Here is a 27,744-nt window from a genome sequence, read left to right on the forward strand (position 1 = left end):
TGTGTTTTTTGTTTTGTTTTTTTACGCTTTGTCAACTCAAAATTCTGGCAGGAGCTGTGCATGGCAGAGGATCACAATCAACATAAATAAAATGGATCTAGTACAGACTTAATGAAGGGTGTTTAAAAATAAAGGCAAAAGAAGCTGGGTAACAGATTTGATCATCCATTTACAATGATGGGAAATAAGCAGAAAGCTATACTTCAAGCGGCCCCCATAAATGGGGTGTGAAATTCATCCAAGAAGCAGCTAAAAGCTTTTATTTTCCTGACACACAGTTAGAACAAAGCACTAAATATAGAAAGTTCCCTGACTTTGCTGTGCTCTGTGCATGCAGTGGCAGAGTAGGGGAGAAACTCTTAGGGAATAGCCCCAGGTCAACACTTGGTATAGTTGCTCCAGTGCTGGTTCTTAAGCTAGGACCAGCCAGAGTTTCCATTAATCAGGCTACCCCTACTTTTAACTCCTTGCTTAGAAGGCAGCTCTGGTGTAGCTCCACCGCTTTTGCTCGCTTTGGCCAATGCCTGAGTATAGACCTGGACCTAGGTGGTACAACCTGTCTTGTTTGATAAAGTGTCAAATTCTTTGCCAACCTGGGTTGAAAAGAGCCATCCCCGCTGAGGTGAGGAAATGTGACCAACCCATGGTGACCAGGCATTGCCACAATGGGTGCTGGACAGGGTGTTGACCCTGTCCAGGCCAGTGGGGAGGTCAGGGAGCTATATCTGGCACCCGAGAATTTTCCTAGGCAGATTTCCTAGTGGAGATCCCTGATGGCAGACCCTTGATGAGCCATCCTTGGGTTCCAAGAAGAGGAGTCTTGGCCCTAGTGCCCTGAAAGATGGTATGTCTCCTCACTGGAGGGGGCTCTGTATTACACAGTTTATTTCATACAACAAGGCCATCCATCAGAATTTAATATTAAGCAAGGAAAAGTATCCCAACACTTAACTCCAGTCCCTGAGCCGCCTCCTACAACGTTCAGGCAATGGTTATTTGTAGCTCCTAAACACAGTAGGACAAACAAAGCTCTAGCCTATAAATAGCAACTCACTGCTATTTCCTGGCTCTCCTAATCAACATGCACCTGGTATTCAGCAAAACAGAGCAGAGAATAATCTTCAGTGCATCAGCAGGCTAAATGGAACCAGACTGCAGTGTAAATATAGATATTCATGGCAAGAGAGATGGAGGACTTCTAGGGTCTGACTCCGATGGGATCAAAAATTTGAGCCAGAATTTGCTAGATTCGTTCTGACAGGACTAAGATAGCAAATGCCCTCTGTTAATTCTCTTGTGATAAAGAAAACAACCTCAACTAGATTGGTTTTGTTTTTTGTTCATCTGACATTGGCTATGAGGAAGCAGTACCAGAATCCTTAATATGCTACATTTTGTTTAATATCACCTAGGTAGGTAAATAATATCAAATTCTAATGTGAACAAGGGCTCAGAGCCAGTCAGCCACTCAGTTTATCTAGTGCTCAGTCCCATCTCCCGTAGGCACAGATCATCATAAGCAGTGAAACACACTCATACAGTTAGACCTTAATCAACCCTACTTTGGACCAACCTTCACGCAGTTAGGCAAAAGCACCATTGCACTGAGTGTATGTGGGCCCTATCCTGCAATTTTTTACTCAGGCCAAAATTCCCCGAAGGACTGCAAAATCAGATGCCATGGCTTTCAAGTCAGGAGTGGTGGGAAGGATATTTTCCCTTTGGGTTTATTTCAACATGAATGCATGCAAGGTGAATGAGAACTGTGTGCATGCGGTGACAAACCACATCTAATGTCCTTATTCAGAATGTCAGCAGCAAATAATGCTGAGAACTTTGAAGTTACCCACGTTTTAGAATCACCCAATTCTTTCATGACAAGAGGTCACTGAGGACTTGCTCTGCCAAATAGTGCTGATGTTATATCAGCTATTTTAGATGAAGATACAGAATACGAACAACGTGGGGAAAAGCATGTTCTGTTGGGAAGCTCTCTTAGGATGATCCCTGATTAGGTTCTGCAAACCTTGCTTGCATCAGTGTTCCAGTTGAAGTCCATGGGACTACTCATACAAGCAAAAGCCACAGAATCAGACTTCAATTCCATCTTAATACATTCCCAAAACTGATCATTTTTGGATTGTACTCAAATATGGTAACATGATGTTTTTAAAGATACTATGCGAAGTAACACCATAAAAATACACTCTGAAACCTGCATATAAAAGCCTATCTAAAAGAAGCATGATATACTGATCAACACTGTCAAAAATGAGTTTAATTTTAAACATTCCAGCGTTCCATACCTTTAAACACAACTTCAGGATGTCCTCCATATCTTTTTTTTGCTATGATAATTCATGCTTTCCCTAAAAATTGAACCCTGATCAAATTGAAACCCTGATGTTAGTGAGTGGATGTTTCCAGCGAAACTGCTACAAAAATTAGGCTAGTTCAAGTGGGGAAAAAAGGTGGAAGGGGGGAAAGAGTTTTTACTAATGAAAATGGAGTTAGAACCTTGCAACGTGAATTGGCATAGCTCTATTACCAATTTATGCCAGCTGAGGATCTGGCCCAAGATTTTTAGGAGGAGATTTTTAGTGGCACAAAAGGGAGTCAGGCCAGCTGTACCCTAGAAACTTTAGCTGGTGTGGTAGTGTTGGTTGAGCTGGCTGTTTTTTTAAAAAAAAAAAAAAAAAAAGGCAACATTATTATACTGCCAAAACCCTAGTGTAGACACAGTCATACCAACATAAAAGACCTTTTCTGGTATAGACTCATAGACTCATAGGTCAGAAGGGACCAATATGATCATCTAGTCTGACCTCCTGCACAAGGCAGGCCACAAAACCCTACCCATACACATTTATAACAACCCCGAACCCATGACTGAGTTATTGAAATCCTCAAAATTGAGATTTGAAGACCTCAAGCTGCAGGGAATCCACCAGCAAGCGACCCATGCCCCACGCTGCAGAGGAAGGCGAAAAACCTCCAGGGCCTCTGCCAATCCGCCCTGGAGGAAAATTCCTTCCCGACCCCAAATATGGCGATCAGCTAAACCCTGAGCATGTGGGCAAGACTCACCAGCCAGCACCCAAGAAAGAATTCTCTGCAGTAACTCAGTTCCCATCCCATCCAACATCCCCTCACAGACCATTGAGCAGACTTATCTGCCGATAATCCAAGATCAATTGCCCAAATTAAACTATCCCATCATAACATCCCCTCCATATACTTATCAAGCTTAGTCTTAAAGCCAGATAAGTCTTTTGCCCCCACTACTTCCCTCGGAAGGCTGTTCCAGAACTTCACTCCCCTAATGGTTAGAAACCTTCGTCTAATTTCAAGTCTAAACTTCCTAATATCCAGTTTGTACCCATTCGTCCTCGTGCCTACATTAGTACTAAACTTAAATAATTCCTCTCCCTCCCTAACGTTAATCCCCCTGATATATTTATATAGAGCAAGCATATCCCCCCGGAGCCTTCTTTTGGCCAGGCTAAACAAGCCAAGCTCTTTGAGTCTCCTTTCATAAGGCAGATTTTCCATTCCTCGGATCATCCTAGTAGCCCGTCTCTGAACCTGTTCCAGTTTGAATTCATCCTTCTTAAACATGGGACATCAGAACTGCACACACTATTCCAGGTATAGCTGATTTCAGCTGGGAAACTGGTTTAAGATATACCGGAAATAGCACATTTTTGTCAGTAGAAGTTGCATCTTCACTAGAAGGGTTTGCTGGTATAGCTGTATTGGCAAACCTTCTGTAGTGTAGATCTGGCTTTTGGTGTCCAGTTCTCATTGACTTTCAATGGGAGTCAGCTGCCAACTTAAATATTTCCTCCTTTAACACTGTCAGCTGGTATTCTGTGCATGCCCCTCTTCTACTAAAGGACCCACTCTGGGAGCTGAACCCTATTTAAAGATGCACATTTTTATAATGAAAGGTGTGAGATAATTCAATGGAGTTGAGAATTGAATTAGAGTAACAATGTTCATGGTGGAGGTGGAGGAAGTAAAATTATACTGGAGAGCTTTGAAATGAAAGGAAATTGTATTAGCAATGCTAACAGGATGGGATTTCTACGGGGAAACAATGCTGAGAAATGGAGTGGTTCTTAACTGAAAGCAAAAACCGCCTGAAAGAAAAGCATCATGCCACTGTGTGGAATGAGGCCAGATTTGCCACCGCAGGGAGTGTTTTAAACAGACTGTAACAGGAGGGTCTCTCACTAGGATAGTGGAACTGGGCTACTGTCAAAGTAGGCTTATAATTGCCATCCCCACCCCCCAAAAAAATCATGTGATGCCAAAATTACACCTACAGCAAACCTGTATTTAGTGTAAACACAGTGACTGATCACAACATTTGGAAAAAAGGGAATAGGTGGGTGGCTGTAATTTGATAGGATGTTTTGATCTGCCTTTATGCAAGGCCAGCAATTTAGCTAAATAAAAGAAAGAAGCCGGGTAATCCAACAGGCATCAATTTGAAACACCTTTGTGCTGACTTTGGATTTCCTGAATTAATTATAAACTGTGATTCAAAACACACCTTGACTAAAAATGACAAGTTTATGAACTGACAGTGAAATCGGTCATAAACCATTGACCGGGCGATTAGCAAAACTCACATGCCGTTTCTCTGAAGGCTGAATCTTGGACTGGGTTTAAAGAGGTAGCTCACGACACTGTGCTTCATGTTGTAGGTGGTCTTTAGAGTCGGCTTCATTGTACTGTTGCTTGTATGACAGCTAATTTGCTTCAAAAATTTGCATGTGGGGTTAACTGTGGGTAGGATTTTCAAAGCTGCCCAGAACCAGGAAACCAATTCTCATTAAAATCAACAGGGATTGAGCATCCAAGCCCTTTAAGTGGTCTTGAAAATCTCAGCCTATAATTATACTGTATGAAAAATACAATGTTTATTGTATGGTAATGTTCCCACATGTTGTACTAACAGTACTGTAAGCTATTGTATTTGATCATTTTTGTAGACAATGGTGTGTATATGGGTTCATATGTACGCATGCATACATATTTATATAGAGAGGTATAAAATACTGCACACACACAGACATGCAGCAAAAATACGTATCCAGTGCTGGTTCGATTTTTATACACTGTTGGTTTCTAGGTACCAATGTAACTGGTACATTTTGTGAAACTTCCATCCTCCTTCCCACGTTTTTAAGGGGTGAAAAAAGGAACCCCCCCTTCTTTTTAAATCAAGCTACATTTGTAGTTAAGCATCACTTACAACTGGAAAGCATTGTTCTGATTAACCAAAAGCTCAATAGCGTCGGCAGAGAAGTCAGAGTGCAGTATACTGCAGCCGCGGTGCAGGAGGACTATTTCAATTTGAATGCAGATAAATAAGCAGCAACCTCTAGAATAGATATTTGCAAAACATAACCAAAAAAAATGGACAGTGCTTTCTTGTCATAAAACATTAATGATGGCACATGATGGGGCAGTGGGCTGTCAACCCTCAAGTCAATAGCATCCAGCCAGGATAAAAATGAAACTGCAGCATGCATGCATGCATAAACAATTGATAGCTTTGTGGATCCCACGGTGATAGGGCTAGGGTAGTCATCTGGATTTTATCAGAGGAATAACGATGGTGAATCCTTGAATTTTAATGCCAATATAATAAGGAGCTCTTCAAACATAGAAAATGTGGACTTTGGAATAAGAAAAATAAACGTATAGTGCATATCAAAATCAAGCAAACTACTTGCTTTTGGGATTCCCTGGACCTTGATTTCCCTTTTATTTCCTATGATGAGAGCCCCGCAAGAAGGGGGTAATGAGGCAGGCAGGAAAAGAGAGATGTCTATCTAAAATTGGCAACTTACAACTATTCACAAAGAAGAAAATAGGGACATCTCATAGAAACAGAGAGGGGGCGAAGGAGAGAGTGTTGGGATCTGGATTAGGTTTGGGATTCAGAATTAAGAGACAAAATCAAGGCTAAGGTGTGGCAACTGGAGGTGTTCTGGAAACCTTTCAGGCCACATCTGAACTGGAAAATAGCCTCCTTTCAGTTCTGGATCCAAACAAAACCCAAAACTGTAGGAGCCAGCTCAGATTTAGGGACTTGAAGCCAAAATGCTCAAAATTAGGATTTTTTGGATTTTGAGGTTCCAGTTCTAAAAGCATAACCACAAAAATGACCCTAGCTGGGAACACCCATACTCCATGTACCACGTAATGTAAAGTAGAATAGAAATAGGAAAAACCCAAGTCAAACTAACCCTCCTCCCCCCACGGCTGTCCTTAAAGGATTCTTTACAAAGATGGTGATAAGAGGAACATTGTGGTGTGGGTTTCACCATTTTTCACAGGATGATAGTGGTTAGAGATGAAAGAGGCAGATCAGACTGAGTCAGCTCCCAGGCAAGGTCAGGCTGTACTTCCAAGGTACCGTATACTTGCTAGTATTTTATCAGAGTTGTCCATTGTTATACAAAGACGCTGCACGAATATTAGCATTTTCCATCTGTCACATGTTATGTTAGCATCTTATGGCATAAGGATAACTCAATATAGTTAAGGACACCAATACTTTGAACCTCACATATAAGATACAGAAAGGCTAAGTTCTTCTCCCCATCTCTGTCTGGAGCACTGCATGATGTAAGTGCAAATAGAATTTGTTTCAGGGTTTCCTACTTAAAGAGAGATTGTACAGCTCTATATTTTGCTTTCAAGGTCCTACATAAAGGTTGGTTATTGTTTGTTTTTCAAATAAATATTTAGGGCCAAATTTCAACAGGTATCACAGAGAGGTGCCTGCCACAAAATCCATGGCTGACCATGTTGTCCCTATTTTGACTCTACCAAAACTCATGGAATAACACAGAGATTTTAAATAAACGAGGCCTGATCCAACAACCATGGAAGTCAATAGGTGTCTTTCCATTGGCTTCAGTGGGCTCTGTATCAAGCCCATACTTAACATTCTATAAAATGCAGTCAGGTGATAAACCGGAAAAATTGCTCATGCAATTGAACATGTCATTCCCAGAGTACTATATCTGTCTTCTTATACATCTGTAAAGTCCTATGCACATACCCCTCTGTGACCATCTCTGTGGGCCTTCTACAAACATTACATTCCCCTGGCATTATTCCTCATCCATATCTTGTCGTGAATGTATGAACAACCATTACTGCAATAACCCAGATAGAAAGACACAGACGCTTTGCTGTGCCAGAACCACCACCACCACCACAAGAAGCAGCACACAAGTGAAAATGCAAACACAAAGCCTACAGTAACAAGCAGGATCCTTTGCAGGAGTCTGTCTTAATGTTTTAAGCATAGCTGCATGACAAGTGCATGATCTCTACCCTTATTGTAGGATTCCTTGTTTCAAATGGAGCCTGTTACATTATTGGCTGCACCAGGGTTTTTGGTTTTCATAACTTGCAGTTGAGACAATGTTATCTGACCTTGGAAATGTTACTGCTTCTTGAGCTAGGGCTATAATAAGGGCAGAGAGGGCACAATGTCGGTGGAGTGAATGAAATTTGCTCCATGCACGGTCATGGCCAAACCTCCCCAGCAAGAAGATACAGCACAAAAGTGGCAAAGCTCAGGATGGAATGAAATGTCTTGGAAAGGCATCACACAGTGGGGCTGGAACCCGTCTCACCTGAGCTTGTTGTAAAGGTTATGTAAGAGTTTTCGCTGGGGCTAGACCATTTGGGAAAAACCCACAACTGGTACGTCATCCCTGGGGTCAGGTCAGCCAGCTGCACAGAGGAAGGGGTCTGAGCTTTAACAGGGATAGATCTCACTGTATTGTTACCTGAGAAACAGAAACCTCGCATCAAAATCAGGTGGCAGGAAGCTCAGACATATTCATGCCGACTGCATTATGCTACACGTCTCTGTTGAGCAGAAATAATATAATTTGATGGACCAGGGCCATAACATCTTAATGTCCTCAGTGTCTGTGATTACTGCCCATTTGGGAATACAGAAAATGCAGTGATACAGGTAAATGACAGTGCTTTAATAGCACCTCCATTTGTTGCATTGAAAATGCCTTCGTAAACACCCAGGAGACCTCTCTCTGTTTTTAGAACCTGGTGGAGCTCTTTTGCTAACCAGTCTTTAGGTTTGGGTGCCTGGTGGAATCGGAGCAGTGTGTTCACACAGGAGGGGTCTGGAATTCGTTTACCCCCGCTGATCCGATAAAGCCAGTCTGCCGACTTACAGGGCACGGGGTTAAAGGCCATCTTTCAAGCCTTTGAGAAGAAGGGGTTGATAGCAGGATCTTCCCTCCAGTTTTATTTGCAGGATGGAAATCTACATCTATTCGTGTTGGTTAGGGAATCGCTGATGATTGTAAGCATTTTGAAAGACTAGCTCGGATGTGCATGATTGTGTCCCTGCTAGTGGTGGGCCCACATAGGTCCTCCTGCAGGTTGGGAACCTGCTCCTTCAGCTCAAATGGTTGGGGTCTTGCGCTGCTGATAGTCCTTAGTGCATGTGTAATAAACCCAATTCCGGCCATACACGAGGATTGAACCTGGGACCATGTGTGGGGCATATTTAATACCTTTAAATAAAATCTGTAGCACTCAGCAGAGAAAAGGATATTTTTTTTGCTTGGGAATTACAGAAAATTGGGACAACCTGTATCACAAATGAGTAAATGCCTATCGCTGTGGTGGTCTAGCAGGGGAAGGGGAATGCTACATGGAGTCTCAGCACTCGTGTCCAGTTTAAATTGAGGCAGGAGTTATGGAAAAGACGGTAAAGTCTGTTGGCTGCATGGCAAATACCACACTGTAGCCTTAGCTTGAAACATATCAGGGTGCAGGCGATTTAAACGGGTAGGTGAGACTGTGTTAGCACAGAATGAACAGATCGGTGTAAGTCTGATAGCCCAAACTCAGACAGCCCTTCTCTCTAGGGGTGCTTGTGGTATATGCTGTAGCCAAGATGGTAGGAGGTGACAATTTTCAGTCTTTGTGTTAGATGCCTGGCACTAGTATAAAGAGGCAGGAAAGCTCTTTGAGCACCTTCTGACCAAAGACAGAAGGGGTATGGTTGCTCCAGTGGCAAGGGAATCTGAAAGAATTAAATGGAAATGAGCACTACAGTGTATGAGCAGTTCAACTTCATTGTGGTTTGCAAATGGCAACGGAATAGGTGCAGTTTTCCAAGATATAGGAGCATCTTTAGACCCTTTTGGGGATCAACAATAAGAGGTCTCCTGGGGAGTTTTCCTGAAAGGAGATTTGGGAGGCATCATCTGACGTTGTGAATATCCCAGAATCTCAAATCCTTACTCAGGCACAACTCCCATTGGAACCTGTCCTGAGGAGGGACTTCTTCATCTGGCCTCATGTTAGGCACAAGCTGTATGTGTTTTAAGATTTCTCTGCAGTGAAAGGGAGTACTAAGGATGGAAAAGACCAGCATCCGAAGCTCAGAGAAATGCTTTGCATTCTACTATGTTAAGAGGAAGCTTCAGGGAGTTGAGAGCCTGATGAGTATTTCAAATTCTGGGAATAATGCAGAAGGGAAGAAGATAAACTAATTTCCTTAAATCAGTGCTGAGAGTTGCAAATATGGCTTTGCCTACTAATTAAAGGTGTGGAAGCCTTACAGGGGGAACAGGGACTGTCCAGCAATCGAAGGGATTCTAAGCAGCACGTGAGTTCATCTCTAGAACGATGTTGTAAACAAAGTTGGATCACTGTAAGAATCACAGACTGTTTAAATTCATATCAGACATTATGAAATGTTCAGGAAATAGATGCAAACAGTGTTCATTACTATCTGCCTACTGACACCACGAAAGCAGTACTTTAAAAAAACAAACAAAAAAAACAAACAACCCCGCCCCCTCCAAACCACGACAGATGCCAGTTTTGAATTTCCAGGCCAGGTTGAGCTCTGTAATTTTAAGAGACAATGAAATCTATTATACAGGAGTTACTGATCACAGATGATTCTGCCCTTTTCATTCAAAAGCAGGTACGTTTTTTTTTGACTGTTGCGCCATAGATTATCTACTAAAAGTATTCATTTTCTTCTCCTTAAGCCTTTGTTCCCAATTTGATTGGTCTTTCTCTATAGCCCTTAATCTCATGACAAGCTGAAGCCTTTACAGCTTCCTTTGGACTCCCAAATGGGCAGCCCTGTTAACTCAGAATGCACGGCTCTGAACCCTCCATTGCAAGAATGAAAGGAGAAGGTAATTGCATTTAGAAGAACAGCAAAACTCACGATTCCAGCGCATTCTTAGTGGCAAAGAGAATCCTTTGCATATTTCCCCCCATGAACAGGCTGGACAGTAGGTTTCAATACACTGCAGTTAATTAATATTGCTTAAAGGGGCTCTTTGAAAACCTGAGACCTGACAGGATCTCTAATGGCATAACAGCTCTGCAGTATCTCCACGCGGTCTGATGCTTACTGGTGATATACTCAACCACAAAGTCAGTTCCAGCAGAAAAATTGTGGCTCCAGGTGATGTTTGCCCAGTTACTGTTAGTGAAAGCTTTTACGTTCCATATGGATGATCCATTCGTGGCTGGTGAACAGGTTAGAACAGGAGTTAGTACTTTGGATTATACACACATGGATCTTAACCTCACATCTGGGTTTGACAAACTATTTCAAAGTTGTTATGAATTAGAAAAGTTAAAGCCCCTTGCATTAGTTAGAGGATATTCCCTCCTAGCTAAGTATGTTACAATGCTTAAGGCATGTTTTATTCATTGGCAAATTCAGAACCTGGCAGGTTCTTAACTCTGACCCTTCAGCCTTATAGGTGAGTTTAAACTCTAGAGTGCATCACAGCTTGTGTATTTAGGTAGCTCAGTTCTTACATTCAGAGAGGCTTTGCCTTACACTATTGATAGACTAATGGCTGTATCATAACTGCTATGGTCTAGCTAAAAGAGTGCCTAACCCAAGGTAAGAGAAGCATGCGCTCACTACCACAGTCTAGAGGAGGGACTGGGAAAGAACATTTCTATGTTAATAGTCTGCAAACTACATGTTGGATAATGCAATCAAGCTGTTCCTAGCAAAAACACAAGTGACTTCAAGTTGAGCAATGTCAATATAACTCTGAAGAGTAAATACCTCTTTATGTTAAAGTAGAGCCAGTTACTGTAGCTTGCACCTGCAAAGTGACTTAGGGCTTGTTGGGTGTGAAAAAACACCCCCTCCCCCCCGAGCGCAGCAAGTTTCAGCGCTGTAAAGCACCAGTGTAGACAGTGCACCTCCCAGCGCTGGGAGCTACGCCCCTCATGGAGGTGGTTATTTAGAGCGCTGGAAGAACTCTCTCCCAGCGCTCTGCTGCCACCACACAAGCCACGTTAAAGCGCTGCCACTGCCAGTGTAGACTAGCCTTTAGAAGAAATTACATTGTGATATTTACATGACACAGTTGCACAGACTTTGGTGTAGCAAGGTAAATGCTAGTGATTTCTGACTCCATTCCTGTACTCAGCAGAAAAAATTTCATTCTTAAAAAATGGAAGATTTTTCCATTCTATAAATGGATTGCAAAAGGGCATCTCTTTATCTGATTCTTCAGGGCCATGCGATCCCATTGGATGCACAATGTGCAGCCATGACAAATGGCGTAACTAGAGACTGCTGCAGGAACCTTGCCCCAGGAAATCACAATGAAGGCCCCAGTCTGTGAACACTCATACATGGAGTTAGCTTTATGCATGTGGGTGTGTAGACCCATGGAAGTCAATGAGACTACTCGTGTACATAAGTGTTTTTGCAATGCTGGGGTTCAAGTGATATGCTGTCATAGTTGTTACTATGGTGCATAGTATTGCTAACTCTCACATTTTATCATTTATTGTGTTTTTTTTTTTTTTTTTTTTTTTTTAAAGCCCAGCTGCTGTAGTCTGGTGATTGCAAGTGAGTTTCTTACCCTTCTTGTTGCCAAGAAAAGCTTGAAAACGTGCACTGAGTGCAGCCTAAAGGTTCCAAAACCAAAAAGGCAAACAAAAAAGATCCCCAAATTTATTATGTAAATAAAATCCTCATGATTTGAGGCGTGGGTGGGGGGGGTCTCACAAGATTTTTGAACGGTTGGGACTGACAATTTCGGGAGCATAGCAAGTAAAATTTGGGGCTTTGGCCGAGGAATAAGAGGATGGAGTCAAATGTTTTCAACATGTTCCTATTTCAGAACACAGCAGTTTCTATTGATCGCTACATAGTGAGATAAATTCAACCAGAGCATCAGTAACCAGTGAGGTTATTGGGGCAGCATAGAGAGGATTGTTAATGCTTCAAGGCTCACTGTGTGGGTGTGTTCTTGTACTGATGCTGGAGCATGCTGAACCCCATTTGTCTAATTGAATGACTTCCCAGAAGCAGAAGTGTGTTGCAAAAGGCTTTAAATTTTTTTTTAAATGTGAAGTTTCTGCATTTCATGCTGAGTTGGCGATAATGGCCCATTTTCACTTTAAAATGGTTTGGATTCTGAGCATACAGCTTAAAATGTTCTCCAGTTTTGAATTTCATAATTCAAAATTCATTTCAGCTGAAAATCGATTCACTTAAAACAAAACAAAACAAAAACTTGCAAAAATGCTGATTTGATCATTTTGTGGATACCTAACAAAAACGACATACTTTCAAATCATGAGATGATGGCCCAGAATTTGTTTCCCTCCTCTTAAAAATGTTGCATTATTTTGTCACAACACTGGTAATAAAATTAGTTGGGCTAACTGCATTAATACATGACCTCTCCGCTTATGTTCTGGTGGATGGTTTGAGATGAACACCACTGATTTCTTTAGCTTGTTGTGTTGCTATGAGTCTTTTTCAGTGTCGCCTTTTCTGTATTGTGGTAGTACATACTGCTTCTGTGATACTGTGTATTTTCAATTACTGAGAACATTTCTCATGTAGTAATTTGTATGAGACCTTTCTGGTAGCAGATCCTTTTATGCTGCTTTAGTTGTGGAAATCCTGTGTAGTGACACTAGGCAGCAGAGTCTCTTCGGGGCTTTAGCCAAGGAATAAGAGGTCTGCATGAGAAAGTTGCATCTCTTCAACTTAAATTGGTGTATAAATTGATCTGGTTAAACCAGTCCAAACCCCTTATGGATGTTTTTTCTTCAGTTTGAGTAGCTTATTGCAGTTTAGCTTAAACATGTTTCTCATCAATTTCAGCTCAACTGATATGTGGGTGAATAGACAGGGGTTTGGATTGGTTTAACATCTTGAGTTAAACTGATGTAACTTTATCATGTAGACAAGGCATTTAGCTACTCTAGGAGCTAGAGAGAAGCATAGGTTCTGTCTGCATCTAGCAGCTCCAATAAAGAATCCTCTTTATTTTCATTACTAATCAGTGTGAAGTTTTTCCTCTATGAAGAGAAACAACATACACATGATTCTTACCTGTACAGCTGTCTACAGGAACTGAGTATTAACTATGAACGATTTTGATTGTATTAGCTTCTGCCACAAGCTTAGTGCACTTTTTGGATTAGTGAATAACAAATGATAATGTAGTGATTTATCCGTAAGTACCAGTCTATTTACCAGAGATGCAATTACTGTAACTTCTTTTTTTAAAAAGCAACAGAGACCTCTTTCCATTTTCCCTGTCAATAGATTAAGGATATTTAGAATCCTGTTACATTAGAGAGTCCATCCCCATGTAAATGCAGGATGTTGTCCTCCCAGCAGAGACACATGATAAATTGATCCTGGCCCAAAGATGGAACTTGTCTGCGTCTTGCAATTTTAAATACTTCCCCAAATTTCCCATGGGCTATATATCTAGATTGTACTACAAAGAGAGTGGTAAGCATAAACCAAAAGAATCCTGTGCACAATAACGAGTCTACTACCTCAGCTGCTGTGCTTGACTTGAAGTGGAATTCTTTTATTATAATAATAATAATAGAATCCTTTTTCTGAGATGGTAATAGAAGATTTAATAATAATTTGTGACCTTCTGTATTGTCTGTCACCTAATTATTTCAAATGTTTTCCATTTGTTAATTAAAATCACATCACTCCTGGAAGGGTGATATTATCCCCATTGTAAAGATGGAGAAACTGAGGCAGTGAGTTGGATTAGAACCCAAACGCCTGTAAATTAATCCTGTGCTTTGACCCCTAGGTCCCATTCCCTCCGATTTCTTGCTAAGCCATCCCCAAAGCACTAAGAAGTCCTTCACATGTTGGGTTAAATTCCATGCTTGGCTTGTTGTTTAAACCTGAGTATGGACATGACATAGGTGAAAGGCCCAGCTACAGTTAGGTGGGCTAGAGGAAATAGGAAAGCGTAGTACCAAAGTCCTGCTTAGTGGTGGCTGTCGGAGCACTCGCCGTAGTGGTTGTAGTGCTGGCGACGGTTGTAGGGGTTGTGGCAGCTGTGGTGATGGTGGTGGTGGTTGTGGCGATGGTTGTAGTGCTGGTTAGACTGACTGTAGTTGTAGGCAACGAGGTTACAGCTGGGAGAGGGAAATGTAAAAACTGCAGTTTTAGAAGAGGTTATATCCTTAACTCTTGCCATCCCCAACGGCTAAATTCACGCACGAGAGAGAAAGCAGAGTGGCGCGGCACAACACAGAGAAAAATAGGAGTTGGTGGGAGAGGGGGAACAAACCGAACCATCTGAAATGAGAGAATGAAGCTTAGTTCTCATTTTCTTTCCATGTGCACATTTTTAGTGACAGTCATGCACTTCAGCGTCAGCAGAGGCGGGTATGTGGGGGTGCCTGGAATCTCTTGGATAAAGGGACACGCAAAAAATTCCGTAGGTGAGTGAGAACAAACACGTGAAAAGCAGCAGGAAGTGGGTGAGCTGAGGCCCCAAACAAATAGCCCCCAGTGTTGTTCTGGGCTGATTGTTGGTTTTATTCCCTTTCCCATGGCTTAACAACTTGCCTCTCTTTTTGGCTGCTCTGCCTTAAATCCCTACCACCACCTCTACCCCTTTTGGATTTAAACAGCAAGAACTGGTATCACTGGAATGAGAAAAAAAAAAAAAGGTGACCTACTTATGTTCTCTTGGAAGATGAATAGAAGGGCCAGTTTCTCCTCCCCACTTTACACCCAGTGTAATTGAGAAAAGATGTTAGTTCAGAGCAGTCAAGTCTCCTTTAAATAAGATATAACTCTTAACAAAATATAATAATCCAGTTTGTCGCAGACTAGTTAAAGCAAAATTCAATTATCGTAGCCCACCCCTGAACTAGACCAACTGCATTTCTGAGTTGACAGCATTCTGCCAACAGACACCTTAACTGTTTTCATTCTACCTCATTTTAAAGATGCTGGAGCCTGTTGGTGCTGAAGAGGCATATGTAGGATGGGGATGCAGCTTTCTGTTTTAATCGGGTGGGGGATGGCTTCAGTTTTGCCTCCCCTCACCTGCCTTTTCTATTAATTCATTTAAGATGAGGCTTGCATAGTCTAGGTTTTCTATAAGCCCATTTTTCCTTCCCTCCATCCAGATCCCCCTTATGCTGTATTTCAGGAGAGAAAAGGGGATCTAGACATATATAATGCACACATCCTCCAAGGAAGGATACACCCCTTTCTCACCTAGTACCTCAATGGTTGTGATGCAAATCTAAAGAATACTGAACCCTATCGACTGATGGTCCAGTAGGTGGAGAGTGGTGGTTTTTTCTGTGCTTGACACCACAGGCTGAATTACAGTATTTAAGGACTTTCACTTTTTGGATTTGTCTACACACTTTTGATAAATAAGGACCCTAATCCTCAAAAGATTTGAATGGGAGAATAGGAGCCAGTGCCTTTAGCTAGGTAGATGACAGTAGATGGCCCCTGTTAATAGGAATCACTGGGTGAAATCCTGTGGCCTGTGTTGCGCAAGAGATCAGACAAGTTAATCACAAATGGTCCCTTCTGGCCTTAAAATCTATTATAAAGGTAGATATGAGGGTTATTTTGCTATTTGGAGAAACTTGTCCAAATGTTTCTAGCTATGAATGAAGGTCAGGCCATGTGAAATATTTGCACCAGCACTGGATAACCTAACCCTCAAAGGGTATTGCCTTTGGCTAAATTTGGATTTGGTCTAAAATTAAACAGCAATTGTCAGAATAATTCATCAAAAATTTGCTTTGTGATCCTTGCACTGAAGTGTCCCTAGGTTTTTATAAAATGCTGCTTTGCTTATTCTTGTGATTTGGTGACATGCAATGCCTCTCCTGGTTATGAGTGAGAATTAGTGGAGGACTTATTTTAAATGTGATCTTTATCCAAATAAAACCAACTTTAAGGGAGGAATCTAAAAAGACAACCCAGAACAAAACCAGATCTTTGTCACTTCCTCATTTTCACTTTACCTGGGTCTGCAGTTTGGCAGGTCTTGTCCCTAGGTAGACCCCAACTGTTTTCAGAGGGGCTCCCTGAGGGCCTGACTGCAGGACTAGGGCCTTATTTTGGTTCTTGAAAGAGATGCTTCTTTGCACATGACTCTGCTGCATTCCAGGATCCCTCACTGCTTAAGAATCAGCATGTGCCTCAATGGGCTTCCCAGAGATCCACAGAAGGGTTGTGTGCACATATTATGTATCTTGTTGGTTTCAAAGCAGCTAGATCCAAAGTAGGGTGACCAGATACCCAGATTTTATAGGGACAGTCCTGATTTTTGGGTCTTTTTCTTATCAAGGCTCCTATTACCCCCCACCCCATCCCGATTTTTCACACTTGCTGTCTGGTCGCCCTAATCCAAAGAGTCCCACTCACAAAATATTTGTAAAACCAGAACATTTCCAGTGGTCCAAAAATTAGACTCTTAGAGCTCAGAGATGGAATAGAACTGTTAAATCACTCAGTGCATCTCCCTGTCAATTTCCCCTTACAGCATGTTGCTGAATAAATACCTAACCGACATTGAAAATCCCAGCAACCCACTCAAACAGAAAATGAAACAAACCGTTTACAGTATGCAAGCAAAACAGCGTCTTCCCTTTTCACAATATCATATCAGCTACAGATCTTTAGCACTCAGATACAAACAGACAGGGCTGGCTCTACCATTTTTGCAGCCCCAAGCAAAAAAACAAACAAACAAAAAGAGAACCACCCGAACTGCCTGGATCCAGCCCTGCAAACAGAACTACAGCCAGCGTCATGCACAAGCAAAGCCATCGAAAGCCTCCTGCCACCCCCTTGGCAAAGGTTTGATTGATGTTGATGAAGAAGCAAGAATGCCAAACATATGAGACAATCCAGAGAAAATACAGTGTGTCAGAAACAGAGCTCAAGTCAAAGAACCACAGAACTTGTGCTTGGTTTGTATGAGACACAGAATAACACAGCCCTTCCTTATTTGATTAGGCCACCACAATACAAGTACCTCTTTGAGAGGAGAGGACTGCTCTCCTGCAGTTCTTCCTCACAGCCAATTATAAGATAAGGCGTGTTTCTTATGCCTTGTGGCTATAAAATACAAAAGCCTGAACTGGGCTGAGAAAAATTAACAGCACTATCTCTGCAGATTCCTTGCATTTTTCTGAAGCTCAAGAGAGCAGTGCGGCTACTGGTGATATTAACTCAATTGACCCTAAAAGGACAATCTTCTGAATACAGAGTTTTGAATATACACAATGAAAACATCCAGAGTAGGAACCAATATTAGCTGATGAATTCTCACAACTTCCCTGTGAGGCACCCTTATCCCATTTTACTCAGGGGGAAATCAAGACAGAAAGAAGTAACTTGCTCAAAGACAGAGGAGTCAGTGGCAAAGCTGGCATTAGAACTCAGGAGTTGCTGCCTCCCAGTCCTGCTTTCATACCACTAGAGTGTGCCTCCTGCTAAATTCTTAAAGGTCTATTTTGCACCCAATACACTTCCAGGGATTTAAGGTTTGGTCCTCTCAATGCCACTTTCTTGGGGCTGGGTTACTGACCTTGTATGAATGCCTCAGCACTGTATTATGCTGGCTGGTGTGTGTTTATTTACTAATCCTCACATTAGGCCATGATCTTCATGTATTTAAAAAACTAACAGGTGGAGTGCAGTTATTAGAGTGGTCCTGCAGCTGGACGTGTCCTTCACATGCCAGGGTGATGGTCTAGTTGTTAATAGTCTGAGCTGTGCCTCTCAGCTTCGGCTGACAGTGATGACATGAAGTGTTTGCCCAAAATGCGGTAACACCGTGATAGCTCCATTGGAAACAATACCCCAGGGTAGCACCATCACATTGCATTAGGATAATCCAGTATGCAACTGCCATAAAAGTCAATGTGAGAGATTTGGGGTGTGTTTGCAGTGCTTACAAAAATGAATCATCATGTCAAGCCTGTGGCAGACTAGGGACAGGTAAATGCAGGACGCTTAGATCCTGAAACCCCATAGCTCAAAGGGGCCCCAGATGGAGCTGTGAGAAATAAGCAGGCTATCAGGCAGCAACCTCATGCTGCACCACTAAGATCAAAAATGAGAGGAAGGCGAGAATCCAGCTGGAGGAGCTGGGAAGGAGAGCACACCCCCAGGTTTGGGGGATTTAGTCTTAATCCGCCCGTGATAGGACCGACGATACAAAGCAAACACCTCATTTGGTTTTTAATATGAAATGAATCTTAAAGAATAGCTCAGCTGGTAATTTGGGAGAGAGGGGGAAAGGGGATATTTTCTGTCCTTTGAATTCTAGCTCTTAATGAGGGTTGACTTCAGACTGAAGGAGGATAAAGGGTGACTTTGACAGAGAATCAGTGTCTCTGAATATCAGGAACATTAAAGACACTGTTGGGTGATGGGCAGACAGGGAGTGAGTCTGAAATGAGTGGCAAGGGGGCAGTAAAAGCTACACTCTTGTATTAAACCTTTACAAGTGTCAGGCTCTTGGGGATCTCAAAATGCTTTAACACTTTAACTAATCCTGTCCTGATTGAGAATATATCATTGTACCCAGTTGGCAGATATGTAAATGGAGCCACAGGGAAGTTAAGAGTCCAGGGGTGGGATTTTTAGAAGCACCTAATTGATGTAGGAGCACAAGTCCCATTAACTTTCAAGGACTTTCCAATAGGACCCGTGTTCTTAAGTCACACAGGTGCTTTTGAAAACTCTACTATACATTTTAGCCGGCACAAAATTATGAAACTTGGCAGCTTACCTTATTTAGCCACCTATGTATGGTCCCAATTTGCAGGCACAGGCAAGGATTTTAGCTACTAGGGCCAACAATTTCAAATGGAGCCTCTGATGTTCAATGCTCGATGGGAGACACTTTAGGTCTGCCTTTCAAAGTGCTGAGCATCGACTGCTCAGGTTAATGGGAACTGCAGGTGCTCTGAAATCAGAGGCCACTTTTGAAAAGTTTGCTGTGTAAGCTACTTAAATGGCAGGGCAAAACTGCACCCACCAAATCTGGAAGCCAGTGTATGAAAATCTAGTGCTGATTCACCCAAGTTCACACAGCAAACCAGGAATAAAACACAGGAGTCCCTCTAGTCCCCCAGTTCCATTCCCCTTGCTCTAAACCATTAGATGACCCACTCTCCTTAAAACATGGGATTAATAATATGTAAATCAGCCCTCCAAAGTCACCTCATAGTCAACTCATCAGAGGACAAACTAGGCTCTGATCCAGATAGACCCTGAGTTTTGTGACCTGGGCTTTTTCTCTCTTAAGCCGTACACTGCCACTTCCCTCTACAGATACTAAAGATATGGTCAGAGGATGGAGTCCCAGGAGTGTGGCACAGTTGCTCAAGTAAAATAGATGGAAAATGCAGCAGCCACACCGGCTGCTGGAGTTAATAGGCTAATTAATCCAAAGTAAATGAGAGAGATTGGTACATAATGGTTTCTTCATGGCATGCTGGCTCTACTTATGCTCTTTGCTGGAACCTGCATACGCTAATAAACCCACCACTGTTTGCTCCCAGGATTATTCAGATCATCAGGAGGGATGGATCCTTGACAGGAGCCTGCACCCCATGTGACAAACCCATGTGAGGAGAAAGTTTGTCATTAGGCAGATGGGTCGTGTTCTGTGCTACTGTCACCACACAAGAGTGGGTTTTATTTATGACTCCTCCACTCTTTGCCTCCTTTTGTGCTCCAGCGCTAGGCTAGAGATTCATGGCTCCCTCCAACTCCACTGTGAATTCAAGTCATTTGAAAGCTGGGGGTGCAGTTCTCAATGTGCAGTGAAATATGACAAAACAATGCACACCCATATTGCTCTTTAATTATTTAGGGAAGCTTTTAATGTGCTGTTAGGCTGTAGTAACTGCTTTACCCCTGAGCATGTCTATAGCATCAGTAGGCTTAGAGAGAGTTCATGAATTTTTTATGAATTTGGATGAATAGCCAAATGTATTGCCAAGAGATTTTTCTTTCCTCGTGATTTTTTTTTTTTTTGCACCAGGAGGAAATTGTACAAAGAAAAGGAATTATACTAATTTGTTCCAAATGTAATAACTCTAGAAGATTCAGAAGCATAATCAAGTGGTGGGTTTTCATATTAGATTGCCAGATTGAATGGACTGCAAAAAAAGAGAAGTCAGCAGTTCTCCACAAGTGCTACATTTCTGTCAATGTCAAGTGTTAATGATGGAGCTCTCCCTAACCTCGCTCCTTTTATGGAGGGGAAAAAGGAGAAACCAACAAATATAAGCATTTAGCTGTTTAAAATATAATCCTTCCAAGCCTGGTAAAAGCTTCCAGTTCTAATTTGTACTATGCACAGTCTGTGTTATATGGAGGAACAAAAATTATTTATGGTCCCAATCTTGTACAACTGAAGCTTTGCTACTGACAATAGTGCTAGAGAATCCAGCTCTGTGACCTATCAAATATTTCCTTCATTCATTGTGTAAATGAGACCCTTTGGGTTTTATAAAGGAAATCCTTTCCTTTTGCTTTGCTCATCTCTAGATTTGGCTTGGTAATGAAATGTAAACCTCACAAGGTGAAATTTTTGGTTTTTGCTTTGCTTTCATCAAATTTGTCTGATTTCCCATACACACTCACAACAAACATGAAAACTGGTGTGTTGGTCATCCCCCCGCCCGTCCCCCCCAAAAGGACCGTTTTTGAGTGAAAAGAGTTTGAGATTAGTAGTAGTTAAAGACAAATTTCACTGTAACACAGCACCTAAGGGACCTGCAAAATCCAGGTCGCTGAGCAGAGAGACGAGTCTTTCGAAGGTCAAACAAAATTATACTAGAAACTTGTACTCGTTAGGAAGATAAAGAGCCTTCTAGGTCAAATGCAATTTAAATCAGGTGACTCCAACAATCTACTCCTTGCTAGCATGAAACCACTAATTGTACACTGTGGTGCAAGGTGGAGTGAAATTTTTAACTGATACAAAGGCAGGGATTTGTTCTAGTCAATCTTATGTATCACTACCAGTTACATTAGGCCAGGGGTTCTCAAACTGGGGATCAGGAGGTTATCACATGGGGGGGTGTGAACTGTCAGCCTCCACCCCAAACCCTGCTTTGCCAGCATTTATAATGGTGTTAAATAGATAAACAAGTGTTTTTAATTTATAAGGGGGTTCATACTCAGAGGCTTGCTACATGAAAGGGGTCACCAGTACAATAGTTTGAGAGCCACTGCATTAGACTAAGGGACAAGTGGTCCTATTACAGACCAGTAGATCACAAACTGTTATGGGAAGAAACAAATACTGTTTGCCGTTGAAAAGCCAGGAATGCAGTCTACAAGGTATCTGAGCTTAACAAGCACATCATTTCAGTTACTAACATTTCTCCTCATTTCAGTTCAAACATAATCTTATTGCTTATCTTGGTAGAATACAACCCAAACCCAAACTCTGTCAGTCCCTTTGGTCAGTCAGAGCTTAGAACACACTATTCAAATGGCAAGGAATTCCAGCTCACTTCAGCAGTTTGAGAAATATGAACTGCTAAAATCATGATGAAACTGCTGGGATGCAATCAGAAGAAAGATGTGATTTTAAGATTCAGCAGCATCCACCGAAGTTAGAAACGTTGGCCCTGGCCCAGAGAGGAATTTTAGATCCCCGCGAACTCTGTTAAACTAGGGTTGAAATGAGATTATTTCATTGGTGCTATGAAACTATATGGGAAACATTGTGTATGTTTTATATTCAGTTCTTCAAAGCTCAAAGAGACCAATCTGGTACCCTTTGTTTTAGGAAGAGACAATACAGTAAAAGAAAGAGGTGTGTAAGTGAGGGAAGTTTGCAAAATAATATTGATTAAATAAACACAGCTGTAACAAAATAGAGGGGGGGCGGAGGACATCTGTGAAGTAGAAAAGCAGAACCTAAAATATCCCATTTTGTGACTGAAAACAGGCCCTGTGTTTCCTGTCATCACACAGGCAAATCTCCCATTGAAATCCCATTTCCTTACATGGAAAACCAAATACTCCTACCCACTCCTTAGTGCTGTGTCCACGAAGATAAAGTATGGCTTCTTACAGATCCCTTTAGTGCATGCAAAAATGGATGCTGTCATCTCAGATCAATAGCTCTTCATTGGCACAGGGCATTTGAGGTGCATTTGCTGGCAGACATGATCCCACGTGCTGCTCATCTGAATCGTCCAGGCTTGATCAGCCTGGCTGCAACAGCTTCTGCAAAAATCTGCTCAAAATGCCCTGCTCTGAAAAAGCTATTTCTCTGAAAGTTGCACGCCAGTGATGCTGTTGCATTTACCGAGGGGAAAACCCCTCATTTGTAAACCCCCCCCCCAAATTTCAGAAGTTATGCTTTGGCGTTTGCTATGTTGACACATTTTGGGTAGTTGAGGATTTAGGTTTCCTAGAAAGCAGACAGAGACTCCCTTCCTTTCAAAAGAACATGGTTTCTCTGTATCTCAGTGTTGTTACGGAAATATGCAGTAGAGGGCAAAGCCAGCAAATAGCCTAACATGCAAACATGCATACCTGCTCCACAAACATTATTATTAACCCTTTCAATGGAAGCCTGGGAAAGAGAACTATATAGCTGCTGGCCATTGGAGAAATACAGTGTGTCGTGTACATTGCAGTGTTCACATGTAAAACTTTGGCTGCGCCAAGCACACCCGCAAGTAACACACCTCTGTATTTCTAGAAGGGAGTAACAGCTGCCAAAGAGTTGTACAGGAATTTTCAGTGTGTAGTGCCATTGTTTGTGTAAAATGCTGTATAATGAAAGGTGAATACACCCTCAGTACCTGGGGGTGTGTTTATATATGATATTACTGAGCATTGTCACATGCATTCTAAGGGTAAAGATTAATTAAGCTGCACGTAACACCCTCAGGCAGTATGAATGCAACGTATTGTCCCCATTGGACAGAATAGAGGATGGAGTTGCAGAAAGGTGAAGCAGTTGGTGCAGAGTTGGGACTACAACTCTGGTTGTCCTGCTTCTGTGCTCTAACTACAAGGCTGCACACGGTTTTCTCTGTGTTGGGCCCTTCTGCTGCAAAAGCAGGATTAAGTGGGTTTCATTTAGTTTTCTGATGCTAGATCTTGCAGACCATTAACAGGGGTTTAGTACTGCACGGAAATGCATTGATGCTTGCAACCTTAATTGTAGTAGCATAATATTTTCTTCTCTCTGACTGCGGTGCTTTGTTGTCCACACCAGTGTTTCTTACAGCTAATTTATCCTCCGGTTTGCTCATTGAAAGGGTTAACATAGTGCACACTTAAGTGCCAGCACACCCTAGAGACAACCCTTGACTGTGCATTGCCCCATGCCTGTTACCTCCTCCTCCAGTTGGTACCGTACCTGGGGTTGGAGTGGCTTCAGAGTGCAGCGCCAGGTATAGGGAAGGGAATAAAGGACAGCAGAGAAGAGAGGGGAAGAGAAAACAAAGGAATATATAAAACCACAGCACATTAGTGAGACTGGGGATCAGTTATACACACAGTCACCAAAGGTTTTAAGAGAAAAAGAAAATGCGTTAGCTGCCCCCCAGCAATCACCTTTCTGTGCATAATAACTATAGCTATTTGCATAGGACAAAGAGAAGGAAGATTCCCTTTGAGTCAGAGATAAATCATCATTCCCAGTTAAACACATCCCATCTCACCAGCAAATGGATGCTAACCGTCAGGTTCTGTCCTGGTGTGAGGCTTTGATTAAGTAAAGCATTCAAGCATGTGCTTACATCTCATTCGAGGGAGGACAAAATTGGATCCTCCAAGTTCAGCTTGCTGTAAAACCCAACTTCAGGGCATATTATGTATATATGGTGAAACTGACCCAAGCTGTTGTAATCAATGAATCAAACAGAACTGTGTTTAATTTTACCCTCCTGGTTGAATGCAGCCTGACAGAAATGGAAGCAACATCTGGATAAGTTTATTTATGACTGAATCTAGTATCCATCTCTGAAGACAGAACTAAAGCACTTGATTTCAAGGGTAGATTTTCTGAGCCTTCTTCCATTGAGTTCCAAGTTCTTTTTAGGGGGTCTATAGCAGGTATGTAAAAAATCAAACTCATTTAAAGCTGCTAAACAATGCTCTGCTTCCTGAGGTTACATGCCATTCATTGATAAAATCCTGCCCAACCTAGCCTTGTGTTAGATGCATACCAGCTCTCATGTTCTAGGGCCAAATCCTGCTCGCCTTACTCATGGGACTTCAGTGAGACTGCATAAGTAAGTGAGATGAGCAGATCTCACCCATACTCTTTGTTTTCACTAATGGATAATGGATTGATTGAGCTGTCAAAGCCCACTCTCAGTGAGTGCCATTGTCTGTCTTAACCAAGGAAAGGGAAACTTGCCTTTTTCAGGCTGACAATTCACAGCCTGTAGTTACAGCTGAGATAGTTATTTCTCATTCTGAGTAAGGAGAAGGAAAGGCAGTGCATCTCAGGTAGCACTGTGGGACAGCTGTGGGCAAACACCACCGATCTGTTAGGAAAGTGTAACTATCTGGGACCCAGCAAAGTGAATAACAAGTGTATGTGGAACAAACAAACCTATGGCATGTTATCCATATCCAGTACCTGTCTTCTAAGCAGGACGTTCATGGAAGCTGCTGCGTCAGAAAAATACAATGTATGGCAGGGACCCACACCACTGAACGTCAGTTTTGCCAGTATTACAATACTGTGTAACAGTTCTGGAGCCTGTCTGCTTAAAGACATGTAGGAAGCCTTTCATTTTTACTCTATGTTCAATCAGCTACTTTTCCCACCCACCACAATTAAGGAGGAAAAAGAAAAGCAAACACCCATTAAATAAAATCGGAAGTTTAATTGAATTGTATGTCTGTTAGCGAATGCTATAGAAGGGAAAGAGCCAGCTTTGTCTGTCTCCCATCCCTAAGGGCTCCTGACCTTTCACTCCATTTGATCGATGTCTCACAATGGGCGTTTTATCCTATTATGAATCTGTGAGTTGTGGCTGTTTCCTTCTGCGGGTCGTCTGTTGATTGCTGGGGTGATGGGAAAGTGGCACTATGCCTCCCCCAGCCTGTCTCTGCAGTGGCTCTTAGGGTTTTGTGGACTGGAGAATGCATTTGTTTTATAACTCTCCTTGCACCAATTAAAAACAATTTAAGATTGGCAGAAAATAGATGGGCACTTTTGTGTGATGCTTAGCACAGGGGAGTTGCTAGGGTGAAATAGCTACTGTTGGTGCTGTGATTTGAATATTCCAAAGACCTAAAAATGTAATACAGTTGGGGGTTTATATTCAGAAAGCGCTTTATCCAGATAAGCGTGGAGCCTAACCTAATGTAAGTTATGATAGCTCACCACAATAAATGAAATCCCTGTTGGATGAAGGATATCAATAAAGGGTTGTCAAGCAGCATGGTTTTGGTGGAAAAAATGGTTACTAGCCTTTCCGTAACTGTTGTTTGCAACGTGTTGCATATGTCCATTCCAATACGTGTGCTCGCCCCAAGCATAGTCACTAGAAATTTTTCCCTCAGTGGTACCCGTCGGGTTGGCTCTGCCGCCCTCTGGTGCAGTGTGCTCATGGCACTTGTATAAAGGACCCAGCTGATCTCGCACCCCCTCAGTTCCGTCTTTCTGCTCTGTTCCCCATGCCTGGCCTTCTTTGGAGTTGGGGAACATCTTCTCTCAGCCAGCTGCTTTCTATGCTGCTTTCTCTGCTCCAGGGATGGCGAATGGTGCCAAGACTCCCGTAGGCTGGGAGGAGTGCTCTGCATCAACGCTGAGGTACTCAGTGGTGAGTCCGAGTGGCTCGGCTCAGAGGAAGGTCTGAGCACTCTTTCCATCAATAGGAAGTTTAGCCTGGCCTCTCGGTCCTTCTTCGTACAAGGTTTAAACTCATGGCAGATCTGACAGCGATCTCCAATGTGTTTTCCCCCCCCCCCCCCCCGAGTACTTTAGACCACTAGAGAGCGAGCTGTGCAAAGGCATAGCCTTGTTGCAGGAGGCACAGGGCTTGAAGCCTGGTGACAAAGGCATGCCTCAGCACTGGGGACAGGCCAAAACTCCGCTAAGTTACAGAGATGTGCCAGCAAAACTAATAACTATTTACACTCTATGTACAGTATGAAGAAAAATGGAGAAAAAATGAAGACCACTGAGAAAAGCTTGCTGCAGCAAGGAGGGTAGTTCCAGTGACCGTCACCAGCGTTCAGAAAGAACTGATGGGGCGCAAGGTCAGCCTGGCCCTTTCTACCTACCCTATAGGGCGCCAGAGCTGACAAGTCACCACTGAGAGAGAAATTTCCACCAACTGTGCTTGGGGTCCGCACACACCTATATTAGAATGGACATGTGCAATCACTCAAAGAACTGTACTTGACATCTGTATCTGAAGATGGTTTTTGCTAGACTGGGTCAAGCTGTAGCATGAAGTGCAACGAACACAGGATGCCAATTATTGGGCACAGTTGTTGACTACACTTTCTCTTTATAGGCTGGCAATAGCTTAGTCCAAGAGTGCCAACCCACCTTGTTTCTCTGTCAACAGAACCCTACCCAGAGTTATACAGTAGTGAGCTATTATACTTAAGAGTTTGGGCACCCTTAAAGTAAGAGAGGCTGTTCCCCATGTTCTACATACTGGCATAGTCTCAGAAATGCACTTTGTAACTGCAAGGAAGATAAAAAGCTATTTCAGAGGAATTCCAAGAGCCAGGCAAATACTGTTCGATAGTTCCCTCTAGTGGCTATCTATCTGAAGTGTACACTCTCTTCCAGGAAAAACAGAGCTCAGCTCAGTAAAAGCATCTCATGGATCAATGGCACAGTCCCTTTGGGGGATGGATTAAGTGGACCCTCCCACCCCAAATTTAAATCCTGTCAACTGTGATTCTAATCACTAGACAACAGCGCTGTGTCCCTTTTGATTGTTTTCCTAGTTATACTGATAAACTAGAACTCCTGACACTGTCTGGGTCAAAGTTTTCTCCTCTTTGCTGGACCCTCCTCAGGCAAATGCCAAAATACTGTATGTTGTAGCTTTTGAAGGTCCATTACAAATATCCTGGTATAAACCCCACTGTTTAGTTATTAACATACAGCTATCGCCAAAATCCATTAATTAACTTGGATCTTTTCCTCACTCCCTTCTTTTGCCAGATTGAGTGGAAAGCCCAAACAGCCTCTCCTTCCTGCCTGTGGGTTAGTAGCTAGGGACCAACATTCCCAATATACCCTGGCAGCATACCAGATTGAGCCATGAAATCCAGTGGAGGTGCTCTTCTCATTAGATCTAGCTGCTTGTCCAACTGCAGGGATTACCTAGCAGCCTGCCAATGGTTAGATCAACCAGCTACGTTTTTGTATCCCACTGATA

General features: G+C 42.4%; 2 protein-coding genes across 22 annotated transcripts in view; one reads left to right on the forward strand and one right to left on the reverse strand.

Moving 5' to 3' along the window:
• RBBP5 (RB binding protein 5, histone lysine methyltransferase complex subunit) overlaps nucleotides 1-27,744 on the forward strand; it is a 187,613-nt gene that overhangs the window by 130,975 nt on the left and 28,894 nt on the right. The gene's annotated exons all lie outside the window — the stretch shown is intronic.
• Nucleotides 1-27,744, reverse strand: part of NFASC (neurofascin) — a 198,440-nt gene that overhangs the window by 13,753 nt on the left and 156,943 nt on the right. For 9 of the 20 annotated variants that reach the window (XM_075064860.1, XM_075064861.1, XM_075064862.1 and 6 more), the window contains 4 exons: nucleotides 23,742-23,756; nucleotides 14,323-14,484; nucleotides 10,449-10,565; nucleotides 7,668-7,823 (listed from right to left, as the gene is read on the reverse strand). The exons of 5 other annotated variants lie outside the window; for them this stretch is intronic. In XM_075064860.1, coding sequence (XP_074920961.1) covers nucleotides 7,668-7,823; nucleotides 10,449-10,565; nucleotides 14,323-14,484; nucleotides 23,742-23,756 — 450 coding nt within the window. Of the gene's footprint in view, nucleotides 1-5,273; nucleotides 5,393-7,667; nucleotides 7,824-10,448; nucleotides 10,566-14,322; nucleotides 14,485-23,741; nucleotides 23,757-27,744 lie in introns of those variants that run through there. 6 more of the 20 variants (XM_075064866.1, XM_075064867.1, XM_032792476.2 and 3 more) reach the window with 2 other exon arrangements.

This window comes from Chelonoidis abingdonii, chromosome 4 (assembly GCF_003597395.2).
Source record: "Chelonoidis abingdonii isolate Lonesome George chromosome 4, CheloAbing_2.0, whole genome shotgun sequence".
NCBI lineage: Eukaryota > Metazoa > Chordata > Testudines > Testudinidae > Chelonoidis > Chelonoidis abingdonii.